Source organism: Lygodium microphyllum, chromosome 6 (genome assembly GCF_053477565.2).
Source record: "Lygodium microphyllum isolate KBCC chromosome 6, Lygodium_microphyllum_v1.1.10, whole genome shotgun sequence".
NCBI lineage: Eukaryota > Viridiplantae > Streptophyta > Polypodiopsida > Schizaeales > Lygodiaceae > Lygodium > Lygodium microphyllum.
In genome coordinates this window covers 148,153,589-148,167,214 of record NC_141140.1, presented here as the reverse complement: position 1 = coordinate 148,167,214, position 13,626 = coordinate 148,153,589, and the positions used below count along the sequence as shown (strand labels likewise).

Below are 13,626 nucleotides of genomic sequence, written 5' to 3'. Positions count from 1 at the left end.
GATCTAATCATGATGTAACTTCAAGAAGAGCGAAGAGCACATCAAAACTTGCAGGCACAATTGGCTACACTTTAATAATCCACTATCGAACAAAGTTAAAGTTGCTGATGATATTGCCAATACGCGTGCTACTATTTTTGCTCAAGTTAAAGATATGATTGCAAAAGCCCAACAATCATACTCTAAACAAGCTAATAAGAAAAGAAAAGCCACGAGTTTCAATATTGGTGATTATGTATGGTTACGCATTGAAGAGAGAAGATTACAAAGTGTTGAGAAATACCCTGTTGTTGAATTAGCACCTAGGTTTTATTGACCTTTCAAAACAATTCAAAAGATCAATGCCAATGCATTCAAATTAGAACTATCCAAACATTGAAAGATTCATAATACTTTTCATATCAGTTTGTTACGACATTTTAGAGGCCAATTACCTGTCCACCCTATCTATGAACACCCTCCTTTGTTAGAAGAAGAAACTGAAATCCTTGAGCATGAAACTATTCTAAACATTAACTTTATGACCACTAGAACTGGACGTAGATATTCTAGGTATTTGGTTAAGTTTAAAAATCATCCTGTTGAAGAGGCCCAATGGATGCACGCCCGCGACCTAAGAGCTTACCCCTCACTGCTCGCTCCACATTGAGCTAATAGCAATTGAGCATAATTGCTACCCCACCCAGGGCGTATGTTGCTAGGAGGTATATTCCACGGTGGATTTCATGAGGAACTATTTATTTGCTAGGGCTTATATATATGTTCAACCAAACCTAAGTCCTAGTATATATAGTATGTTGCCATCGTATTGGAAATCCTCTAACCAATTGCTATTTTCTTAATTAGGAAAAGTTAGGGTCTTATTACATGTATTAGCCTACCTTCTTTGCTTCTTGCTCAATTGATATGTATTGTGGATAAGCCTCTTGCACCATCAATTAGTATATAAATAAGAGACAATGTTTGCTAATTGGGTTTGAATCATTGATGAAGTCTTATTGTGGTTAATAAGAGAGAATGTTTGAATCATTGATGAAGCCTCTTGCACCATCAATTAGTATATAAATAAGAGAGAGTGTTTACTAATTGGGTTTGAACAATTGATGAAGTCTTATTACAGATAAGGAAGGTTAATGGGCATGAGGATATCAAGGGAGTTCATAAGTTCTTAATGGTTGGTGTGTAATGGACCTAAATCTCAAGCAATTTAAGCCTTCCAAAATCTTTATAAGGAACCACAATTGATAAACTTAACAAGTGTTGCACATCAAGCAAAGAACATGACTAGTTGATTGTTACAATGAAAGTAAAGGTAAGGACATGCCATGGATTGGCTTGTTCTCTTCAAGCTTTGAGAGTAGGGTATGAGGGCCAATAAGTTGATGGGCCCCCTGAAAATAAACCAATGAAGGGCCAATACATGTGTACAGCTTCAAGGGCTTGGTGTTGTGGTTTTAATGACGTGTCAAAACCTTGTTCAAAGGTCACATGTTCAAACTTGCCAATCTTGTAGTCCTCAATGCGGTCTCTTTAGATCTAGGGGCATATGTTGTGTGTCTTCTATGGCTATTCATTTCTACGACATCAAATCTGTAGTCGGATGGTACATAATTTTTTTTACAAGGTGTCGCTTTCAAAGGCGCATTTATGGAGGTCATCAAAACTTGATTCTATAGTACCTTTGGCATGAATTTGGCAAATCAGCTGTTGGTGACAACTTATCAGACCCTTTACTATAAAGGCAATTCATGTAGCACAATAAAGAAGGTCTATGACTAGGAAGCCAAAGAACCATAATCTACAAACCACGTAATACAAGTGTGTACGCGACCACAACATGCACACGGACAAATAGCATGACTACCTAGTAAATTTACGAGACGCGGAGAAAGCAAAGCGAAGGCCGGCAGAATCAAGGTGAGAAGGCAATGATCTTTGCGTTGGAAGCACGTGATTGTGGCGTCGTCCTAATCTTCCCTATTCAAAGCGCGGAGTCATCAAAGGAGGGCGAATATCACACACACTGATCTCCCTCACACACACACACTCTCTCTCTCTCTCTCTCTGTGTGTTCAAGGAGGCAAATGGAGGGAGGAAGGTAAGAGGCTCCTTCTCTCTCTCTCTCTCTCTCTCTCTGTGTGTGTGCGTCCTCCGTCGAATAATTCTGTGCGTCGCATGATTTCGTAGGTGGTGGAGCGAGAAGACAGTGGCGGTGGTGACAGGCGCAAACAAGGGGATAGGGCTAGAAGTGTGCCGGCAGCTGAGTGGAGAGGGCATGAGTGTGGTCATGACAGCCCGAGACCCCAAGAGAGGCGAGGCAGCACACGAGAAGCTTCTCAAGGAATTGGCGCCCTTGCCAGCTGCTTCTGCAGAGCAGCAGCTTGTGTTTCATCAGCTGGACGTCCAAGACCCCCGTTCCATCTCCGCCTTGGCTTCCTTCCTCCACACCACATTCGGCGGCCTCGACATCCTTGTAAGCTTTGAGAGAGAGAGAGAGAGAGAGAGAGAGAGAGAGAGAGAGAGAGAGAGAGAGAATATTAATACATATAGTAATAATAGAATCCACTAATTAAATAGATAAATAATATAAGTGAAACAACAATAAACTTGCATTGATTTATTTTTGCATGCTAATCCTAGTCATAAAACTTTCCCACTCATGAAGTTCATCACCTACATTTGACAACTTAAAATATCCAGATCAACAATGCAGCAATTGGAGGTGCTATTATTGACCAAGATTATGTGAAGGACAATAATATCGATTTGAAGGACTTACTTGTGAGTTGTTAACATATGCTCTTAAAAATCCATAGGATGATTTGATTTAGTTTAAGTGACACTTTTGTTCACATGTGTAGTTCAAACAAGCCACTTCTAAGGGCTTCATAATTGAATACAACTCAGCAAAAGAATGCATAGATTCAAATTATTATGGGGCCAAGAATGTGACCAAGGCATTACTTCCCCTCCTTCGACCATCTCTTAGCGGTGCTCGTGTCATAAATGTTGGATCTAGCTTTGGACAACTTCATGTAACATCTCTCTCTCTCTCTTCTCTCTCTCTCTCTCTCCAACAAAATGTTTGCATGTTTGGAACATAGTGTATCTCATTATGCAAATGTATGTTCATTTATACATATGTGTTGATAGTCACAAATTAGTTTCATGAAAGCACATATACTAATTTTTCTCGCAATACATACAACTAACATGCATAGGATATGTATACAATATGCTTATTGACATCATCCCAATATCCTAACACTTTATGGTGATTACCATCTATAGCAAATTCAAAGCAAGATTCTACGAGAAGAGCTAGATAACTTGAATCTTCTATCAGAAAATTATATTGATATGATCCTAAGCAACTATTTGAAAGATGTAAAAGACGGAACATGGGAAGGAAAAGGATGGCCAATCAAATATCCATCATACAAGATGAGCAAAGTGGCGTTGCATGCATTTACAAGGTTATTAGCAAAAGACCTAGAAGGAAGGCCATATGGCAAAAAGATCTTTTGCAACTGTGTGCATCCAGGCTTTGTAAAGACTGAGTTGACAAGTGGACTGGGTGAAATAATGCCACAAGAAGGTGCAGAGAATATTGTGAAGGTTGCTCTCCTTCCACCAGAAACATGTCCATCAGGAAAGTTCTTTTTTGAGAAGAAGCTTGATACCTTCTAATTTAGCAACCTAGAAAGTTAAAGATGTGATTTTACATGCAAATCAAATCCATCAAGTTGCCTTTGAAGCATTTGCATCGTGAAAAAGGAAATTGGATCTTGATATTTTTAACAAAAAAAACCACTTTAGCAATCTAGAAAATTTCAGATGTGATTTTACATGCGCAAATAAAAATGCCTCAAACTACCTTTGTACCATTTACATTGTGAAAATGCAAATTGGATGTTAATAATTTACTAGAAAAAAATAAAACATGCTATAGTGCCATCCCAAATAAATCACAAATCTAATTATAAGTGAATCACACATCTTGTGTGCCTTACCTTTCTCTTGCCATAAGCAAATATTTTACTGTATGCACCCTTTCCTCTAGTAGATTTCATAATGTGAATGTGATTTTTAGTTATATTGAAGTAAATTAGGCATGTACATATTTATGTAGAGAGAAACATTGATAATGAAGTGCAACTAAGGTAACCTATTAGTACATGATGGATTATGTGACTAATTTTATGTTTTGAAATGTCAAACACCATCTTTTAAATAAACTTTGGATAAGAATAAACCACATTTAGATAGCTTGGACTTCCCTTGAAGAAAAACATTATAAGGGAATTGCATTTGCATTAATATGAGCACCTAAACAAGGGCTCTCAGCTTTTGAAGTCGAATCCTTCCTTTTTTTTCTCAAATTTCACAATCCAATCCAACAATGTGAACCTCTGACGATGTTGTATTTGCTAGGCTAATAAATGCACTTTGATTGCAATCTTGGAATCATCAATATGCATATGGAATATGATTGACTAATCTTGGGATCATAAGATTGGTGCTATTATAACATCATTTTTTAGTGCCTCATAATTAGCTTGACATTCTTTGATCCATTCCCAAATGGGAGCTTATATATAGGTCTTGCTATGATAGCATAGGTTAGACCAAAGTGCTTATAACATCCAATATGGCCTACAAGCATTGTACTCCATTTTGATTTGGTAGGAGGTGGGAAATCTATTATCACTTCGATTTTAGTGATGTCAATTGCAATGTTGTTTTTGGATACTACATGGCCGAAAATGATGCCATGTGTAAACGCCCCGAACAACGTAGTATGCTTAACAATTATGATATTTGCTTGTTTTCGAGATTTAATATAAAAGAGAATGGACACTTAAAGCTGAAAATGAAAATTACTCACAAAATTACAGCCATGAAAATGTAAAAGTAATGGAGACAAGATTGAGGGTTGAAGATGGGCAACCCCCCCCCCCCGAAAGAATGTATTTCTGCTCAACCCAAGTCCCTTAGGGAAGAGCTCAGTTACAATCAACTTGAGAGTGAGAAGAAGTAATTCTCACTCTCACAAGATCATGCAAAGATGTACAAACACACATGCATTGTTTATTACGCAATGATAAGAACTGATTTCTTTACAATATGAGAGAAGAAAAAGGGAAAATCAGCCTTTCTCCATCGTTGATCAGCAGTACATGGATAGGGCTTGCTTCTTGTTGCTAAAATGGAAGAAAGAGCTCGAGAAGGAGGTGCTGTAATGAATTTACAGGCTTGTTGTCCTGTAAAACAACAGTGATAGAAGAGGGAATATGGAGGAAATTGATAATGGAGAAGTGGGGGATGATGATGGGGATGGATGGGGCCAATTTCTGGCTATCTGTGGGTGCTGTACATGAGTTTACAGCAAAGAAAAATGATGTTGAATGAAGAAAAACGAGCTCTTATTTATAGGAGAGGGGACAGCTAGTACAAAAGGGGAAAGTGGAGTAGCACAAGACAAGTGTCCAGCCACATGTCATGAGATGTGACAAGTGGTGGGACACTTGGAAACTTGTGTGACAAGTGTCTTGACACTTGTCTTTTCTCTATGGCCTTCCTTTTTGGGTTGAATACTGTCAAGAATAGAAACAACCAAATTTAGTAAGCACAGTCAGAGTACAGAACTTACTATTTTTAGAATGACATCCCTATTTTTTAGGACTAGCATTTTTAGGCTAATTCGAGGCTCCTAAAATTTAGGGATCTCCTAAAATTTAGGGGTCTCCTAAAATTTAGGGACCCCCCAATATGGGTATCATATGAAAGCTTTTTCCGTGTACATCGCAAAAAGGGTATCCGAATCTTCATGTGACTTTCCTATGCAAAGAAATGTGCATTTCAAGCTTTCAGCCCACACATGCACATTATACAAGCATTTCATGATCATGCCATCTTGTTGATTGTAACTGTCTGTTCTGGTGGATCTAGCCCACACTTCAAGGCATCAATCCTTTCTGTGTGCGAGTCTAACCCTCATATGTGTGAGTTCTAGTCACAGGCGCCCAATCGGGCCATATAGGTGGAAGTGTGAACTATCTTTTCTCTAACCCACCGCGTGGGTCCACCATAACCTGTGACCACTCATCAGTGGCCAGCTCCAATGCACTTTTCTTTATATCTAATTAGTGCAAAGGAAATAAATTTAATAAATCATTATATAGACAAATTAATGAGAAAGGATACAAATTCTGTTTCTATAGAGTTGTGACACCATGGTTTATCCTAAATTGGCAATTCAATGGATTGAGGCATAAGTGATACTTCCCACACTATTCAAAGATAAATTGAACCTTCTCAAGGTGTTCCTTCCAATTGTAGGGGACAAAACGGTCATCCACAAATACCTGGAGCCATTTTTTTAGCATGTCATTGAAGATAATGCACATAAAACATTGAAAAGTGGATGAAGCAATGGTCAATGCAAATGGCATGATTTTGTATGCAAATACGGTTTGCCATTATATTGCAAAGCAATCTTATGCTTATCATCTTAATGGACTTGCATTTGATTGTACTTTGAGAATCCATCAAGGAAGTTGTAGGAATTTTTTGTCTGCCACTCATTCAATCTAGGTAATGTTCCCTCTTTGTTCCAACATTTACTTTCGTATAACTAACATTTTCCTACAACAATGGGTGATACCCATTTCATATATTCTATCTCATAAATGAATTCCACTTTTTGAAGGTGATCTAGTTGCTTACTATGAACATGGTGTCCACTATGTGGATTAATTGGGTGAGACATTTGTTTCATTGACATGGCATCATGTTTGAGAGACGGTATGTGTTAGTTAGTCCATTGGTGAGTTACTCCTTTGAGGTCAAAGGAAAACACGTTGTGGTACTCTTTGAGTCAACTAATAAGTCTACTTTCATCTTTAGCATTAAGGTCATCTAAAAGATGCATAAGGAGTCTCCCTTCCTCAACAAGGTTCACATCCTTGACCTCGGCAAGTCCTTCTATAGGCTTACTATATTCCTCTTATGTTTTTGCACAAACTATCATTATGAGTTCTCTCCTTTCTTGAACTTGTTAGCCGTTTTGAAAGACCTTGTGGTTTTTGTCTGCATTCTTCTGAGCATTCTTGAATGACTATACAATTTGTATGTATACAAGGGGTGCTTGCTGGACTCTACAGACCATTGGGCTATGCCCAAACAACCTCCAACTTAAAGGCCAATGTGCCTTTATGGGAGCATAAGAAGAAAATGAAGATACTATCCAATGCCCATTAGCACTCTATAGTGTGCAAAGCACTTAGAAGCTAAACTGCTTGTAAGAAGATTTGCAGGGCTATCATCCATATGGATCTTGGCAGAGCTCAATGTGCTTGTCCTCAATAACCTCCCTAATGAAGTGTGTTGGGACCAAAAATGGGCCCGACACTGGCTCTACAGCTCTATCTGGGCCTTTATGCTTGACTAAAACACCCCACGACCTTGTGGCCACAAGAGCATATGGAGGTTACACACACTAATCTAGCTTAAACACACATTCTTACTATTTATAGTCCAACAGATCTCTTCCCAACTCCTCACAGGGAGTACCCAAATAGATCGTATCACATACTCAGGGAGCACCCCTCGATTGACTCACGGCCCCACTACGACTCTCCTACACCTTAGGGATTGACCCCAAGATATGTCGTTCAAACATAAAGCACATATGACACATATTCCTCTCTTATCATTGATTGTCTTAGTAGATGAAGTATAATCCTCACTGAGTCAATCCCCAAAGAAATGAACGTACCAAACCCTACAGCTTGGGACTTCTCACACTCTCAACGTGAGTCTATATTTAGGCAACCAAGTGCTATGCAATCCAGGAGCTAATACTTGCTTTGATACCATTTATATGGAATGAAGTGCAAATGTGAATGCCTACAAGTGCACAAACCATTTATTTAATCAAATCAGCAGCATGGATGTGCACAACCAATTCTTCCAATGATTTCATAATACTACGTTGCGGCATTGCATATAGACATCACTGAGCATACTCGTGCTATTGAACCCTTTAACACTTAAACTGAACAAACCTTTTGCGAAATGCAATGAATAAATTAGATTTAAAACCATGATCAACACTCATAAGTCCCCCTCTCTCCCTATCATTTAATGTTATGTTTGTGGTGGTAGGTGTAGAGAATATTTTCATGTCATTTTCTTATCCAAAAATAATAAATCACACACTATAACATTAAAAAAGGGCTATGTTGATGCTAAACCTTATGCCCTAGGGCCACCATACATCCACAAATATATTGGTAATTTTTTGTACTTTTCTTGGCGTAAAGACTAATTTTCTCTGTTTAAAAATTATTTTTCTTGATTATTTATTTACTAATTAATAATTATTGTTATTTTTTTATTTTTTGATTCAACTTGATTAGAATTACTGAGATTTAATTTCATTACCCATTTCACTCCATAAGAACACGATTTGATACACCAAAACTTCCAAAAATCCATGATTTACTGTAAAACTGTAATTTTTGAGTTTTGCGTGTTCATTGTAAAATTAATAGATGATTAATTATTGCTAATTTTCTTAATGTTTTTGATGGAACACGTCATTTGCAATCAATAGAAACCATTTTCAGTATCATAAAATCAAATTGCATCATAAAGCAGTAAGAAAGCTTACTTATGTGTTAAACCGTTGAGTGTGCAAATGGCCCTGGAATCATGATCCGATTATCAATTTAGCCTCTGTTGTGCTCTTTCTAGCTCCCAGAACAAGTAGTTGCTTTAGAACAGAACCTTGCGTGAATTAAATGGGGGGTCAAATAAACTTCGATCGATGAATGGATACTTGTTTTGGATTCTAGCGTTGAAATGCACCCAGGAAGACTCCAACTCCTTGTTTTGAAACTATTTTATTTTCTATGAGAAATTGCTCTTTTACGTCTCCCAAGGTCTTTTTGCACATTAAATCGGGCTCCAAAAATCTGCTCTCATTGGTGACCACGGGATAGGGTGACTTAGCCCATTGAATACACAAAAAAACACAAACATAGCTCTCACCCTACCCCTTGACAAAATCAAGGCATGAAACCCACAAGGGATAAGCCAAGTATAATCTGCTAATTGCTAACCAACTGCTCCAACATAGAGAGATTGAAAATAACTATCAAATAGATTACCCTGAGTGGTGGTCTGAACTACCTATCTAACTTAGGACAACAAACTTAGGACAACCGGACCAAGAACTCCTACTAGGTGAGGACTCCTATCGCTTGGTCATCAGATATTTTCATTTTATCATATTTTCCTTCAGGATTCCATACTTGGGTGTGTAAAAAGGAGGGAACTAAGCATTGTGACCCAAGGATAACAAGGCATCAGCCTCAAGTCCCGACTCGATACCCAAGAACCTACCAAGCCCTCGCAAGGTGACACTAAATCTTTTTGGCTAGACATCACCCCCAAGAGGACAAGGCATCGGCCTCGGGTTTGGACTCGTGTCCCCAAAAATCTACCAGGCCTTTGCAAGGTGATGATTATATGCTATTTGATTTTTCTTTCATTTCATTTCTTTTTCGACTCCTTTATTTGCAACTATGATAATAAAAAAGCAGCATATTTAGAGGATGAACCAAAGGCTCTATCCTTCTTCATTGAATCCAATGGGGATGTTTGTCAAAATCCTTAAGCAGTGATGGTAAAAGACTTTGATCTCCCAAAAAAATGTCCCTTCCTCTTGCTCAATCACTTTATAACCTTTGCCCCACCAAACAAGTCTTCCGTGATGGTATCTTTGTTCCAAATATGGGTGTTCTAAGTAGGGAGTTAGCCACCCCATCAACCAAATTTTAGCCTCTCTTGCAGGTTTCAAATTGATTCAGCCTTGACCTATAATACATTTATCTCATTAGTATGCCTAAAGATAATACGGTTTAATCTTATTTAGATTAACCTTGTTTTTAAACTCCACTCCTTGCAAATTTGCTAGTAATGTTGTGGACTTATTTTTTTCGATACTAATGATTTTTTAGGGACCATCCCACTTCGGTTCTAGTTTCCTAGGAAACAAGTCCCTATGTGCATCATACTATAAAACTAACTGCCCTTTCTTGAAGGTATACTTCTTTGCTTTTTAAATCATGAAGCTGCTTCATTCGACGATTAGCTACCTCTTGGTGTAATAGACTCTACAATTTGAGCTTATCGAGGTGTCCTAAAGTCATTAAGTGCTCAAAGAGTGTATCTTCGTTCCCCAAAGAATGGTTGATTGCAAATCTTATAGTTGATAACTCAATCTCTAGGGGTAATATACACTCCTCATGCCATAAAATAACTTGAATTGGGTGTGGCCAATTCCATTAGCTCGCTTAAAGGTTACATTATATGCCCATACAACCACATGTAGCTTCTTATCCCAATCTCATTTCTTCTCTAATACTATCTTTGATAGAACATCCATAAGCTATTTTTTGGTACTTTCAACCTGCCCATTCACACGTGGATTATAAGGTATCATTTTATTGTGTTTAATTTTCTATTCTTCATTCGTCAGGCTCTTAATCACCTTATTCAAAAGATGGGTTCCGCAGTTTGACACTAATTCCTTTGGCACACCAAATCAACAAATAATCTACTCGAGCAGGAAGCTAACAGTCTCCTTTGCATTGTCCTTTCTTATTGCTCGTGCTTCTAACCACTTTGTAAAATAATAAGTTGCCACTATGATATACCTCTTTTGTGTAGAGAATGACTAGGTAATAGGACCCACAAAATCAATATCCCACTTCTCGAATGGTATTATAGCTATAAATAGGAGTTAGAAGGCGCTTCCTATTCTCCCTACAATCATGTCTTTGATATACATCACATCTCTTGACATATGCAAATGCATCCTATAAAATTGATGGCCACTAATATCCAGATCTTAAAGCTTTTTGTGCAATCAATCATCTAGTAAAGTATTCTCCACAAGCGGAGTCATGAAACTCTTCCAAGATAAACAAAACCTCATCAAGCATAACGCATCAGTGATAAACATCATCCACCCCTTTTGCCGATATAATGTTCCTGCAATCAAGGCAAAATTTAAAAGCCAGCTATTTAATTTTCCTCTTCTCAGACTTTGACAAAGTGGCTTTAGTCTCTTCTGTGTAGATAGATAGTGCGTTATGGCAACATACCAAGATGGAATGGAAGCTGTATCAATTTTGAATAGACCCTCAAGGTCACTACTTTCTACCAAAATTTTCTTTGGCTCCTCGAAATCCACAAGAAATTCAATGATACCCTACAACTTTGGTGGCTTACTCTTGATTTAATAATCAAAATCATGCAAAGTGATTAACCACTTTGTTAGATGGTCAGGCGGTTGCAACTTATTCATCAATAGCCTCAACCCCTTCACCTTTGTATAAACTACCACCTTCTCATGGAGAATGTAATGATTGAATTTCTTTGTTGCAAAAATACCATCCCAAGGCACAACTTCTTCATGTAGTTGTAACTAATCTAGGATATCCCTAGTTTATGGCTAGCAAATGCAATTGGATGATGCAACTTCTCCTCCCAAATCTAGGCTAAACAACGAAGCTGATGCTATACATTGTGGCTATTGAAAATATATAGAAGGCCTCACCTTTTTTGGGTGCTTTCAGGACTAGCAATTTCACTAATTCCTACTTTACATCCTCAAATACTCGACATGGGTCACTCCAAACAAACCGACTATTAAAGAACAATAGATTCGTCATTAGAGACAACATACTCTCCATTAGTGCATTGATAAATCTTTGATAATATCCCATTGATGACAGAAAGCTATATACTACTTTAGGAGTATGTGGCTATGTACTACTTTAGGAGTATGTGGCGGACTCATAGAGATAATAACCTTTATCTTTCGAGGATTAGCCTAAATACCAACCAAGCTAACCACATGATCCAATAGGAATCCATAGGGCACTCCAAAGATGCACTTTCTTAGATCAAGAGCAATGCAGAACTACTTGCAATGCTCAAAACATTTTGTTAGAATAACTAGCTATCTCTCTCTTGTGGTGGCTGCCTCTAGATCATCAATAAAGATTTTCAACTTCTATAGGAAAATATCACCAAAAGTCTTATCAATAGCTGTATGTTGCCAAGAACCTAGCACATTGCATAACCCAAATGCCATACCATGATATGAAAATGTATCAAATATAGTAATAAATGGTGTTTTCAATTTTTCTCCCTCTGCAATAGCCATTTGGTTATATTCAACAAAGTAGTCCATAAATGAATTGATATCTCTACCCACCATTTGGTTATATCCAACAAAGCAGTCCATAAATGAGTAGATATCTCTACCCGCCAAGCTATTCCATAATCTAATCAATAAATGTCAGTGGTTAGTAATCTTTGATTGTTTGCTTATTGAGCTCCCTAAAATCTATGCGAAGCCAGATTTGATTACTCTTCTTTTTCCTGATAACTACTCTCAAACACCACTCCATGTGTTATATAGGAAATATCAAACCAGCCTTATACAATCTCTACAACTCTTCAAATAGACGGTCCCTTAGCTCAAAAGACATACACCTCACTTTTTGTCACATAGGGTAGCTACCTTCCTTCAAGGGAATGACATGCATAGCTAAACTAGGAGACCCTTAGCTCGTCATAGCTCCATGTGAAAATGTCACGAAATTCTTGGATCAAGGACATGTAGTCCTTCCTTTCTTCCAGAATGAACATAGATCCTAATTTAATTGGTCATGGATCATTCAACGTATTGAGGTCCAGCTCAATCACATATGTGTCTCTTATTCTATCTTAAGCTTCTATCGGCTCATTTAAAGTCACCTAGTAGACATTGTCTATAGTGGACCTGTTAACCCCAAGTCAAGAAGGCGTAAAAATAAATGAAAAAGTGGAAAAAGGATGGAAAAAGAGCAAAGACACGCAGGCGGCCTCTAAAGCTAAGATGGGGCCAAAAGTGTAATTTTAAACGAAAGGCGCCTCAAAAAACTCCAAAAACTTGTGTAAAAGAGCGCCAGGCTCCCTCTTGTGTCAAGTGTAAAATATTAGACGTGTGTAGACTAGAGGCATAAGGCTAGAAGAGAAAATAGAGAAAGGACCTTGCCACAATGGCCAGTCATGTGAAAAAAGAGATGGGTGCCCATGGGATTTTAGGGCTTGTATATAAAGTTCAAAAAGTGAATGGAAGCTCACTCTTTGGTGTGTGGCTAACAAGAGTTCTCTTCTTCTTCTCTTCTACTCTTCTCCTTTCTTGTGTGTGCTCTTGAGAGAGGGAGTGTGAGAGAGTGAGTGTGTGGGAGTGAGGGATCAAGAGGATGAAGCTCTTCACCATCTCCTCTTCTCTTTGTCTCTTCTCTTCTCTTCTCTTCTCTTGCACGCGTGGCTATGGTGGATGGAGCTTGGAGATGGAGGAGACTTGAGGATGCTTGAGCTAGCATCTAGGATTGTGGAGCTACCGGTGTGTGCGAGGGAGGAGGAAACTCATATCGGCATCAAGGTAAACTCACTACACTCTTAGGATCGACGGTGCGTTGGCTAGGTGAGAGATAGCCATTAGTGTTCGGCTTGGAACGCTTGAAATAATAAGCAATCCGTGGGTCTTGGCGATTG

The 13,626-nt window shown here is 38.2% G+C and overlaps 1 protein-coding gene across 1 annotated transcript; it reads left to right on the top strand.

Moving 5' to 3' along the window:
- The first annotated feature begins 2,027 nt into the window (after window positions 1-2,027).
- On the top strand, window positions 2,028-3,939 carry LOC148035276 ((+)-neomenthol dehydrogenase-like). The gene is made up of 5 exons (XM_087680643.1): window positions 2,028-2,098; window positions 2,188-2,473; window positions 2,701-2,781; window positions 2,862-3,035; window positions 3,292-3,939. Exons 1-5 carry the CDS (start codon window positions 2,085-2,087, stop codon window positions 3,688-3,690), a joined length of 954 nt encoding a protein of 317 aa, XP_087536769.1. The 5' UTR covers window positions 2,028-2,084; the 3' UTR covers window positions 3,691-3,939.
- The last annotated feature ends 9,687 nt before the right edge of the window (window positions 3,940-13,626 follow it).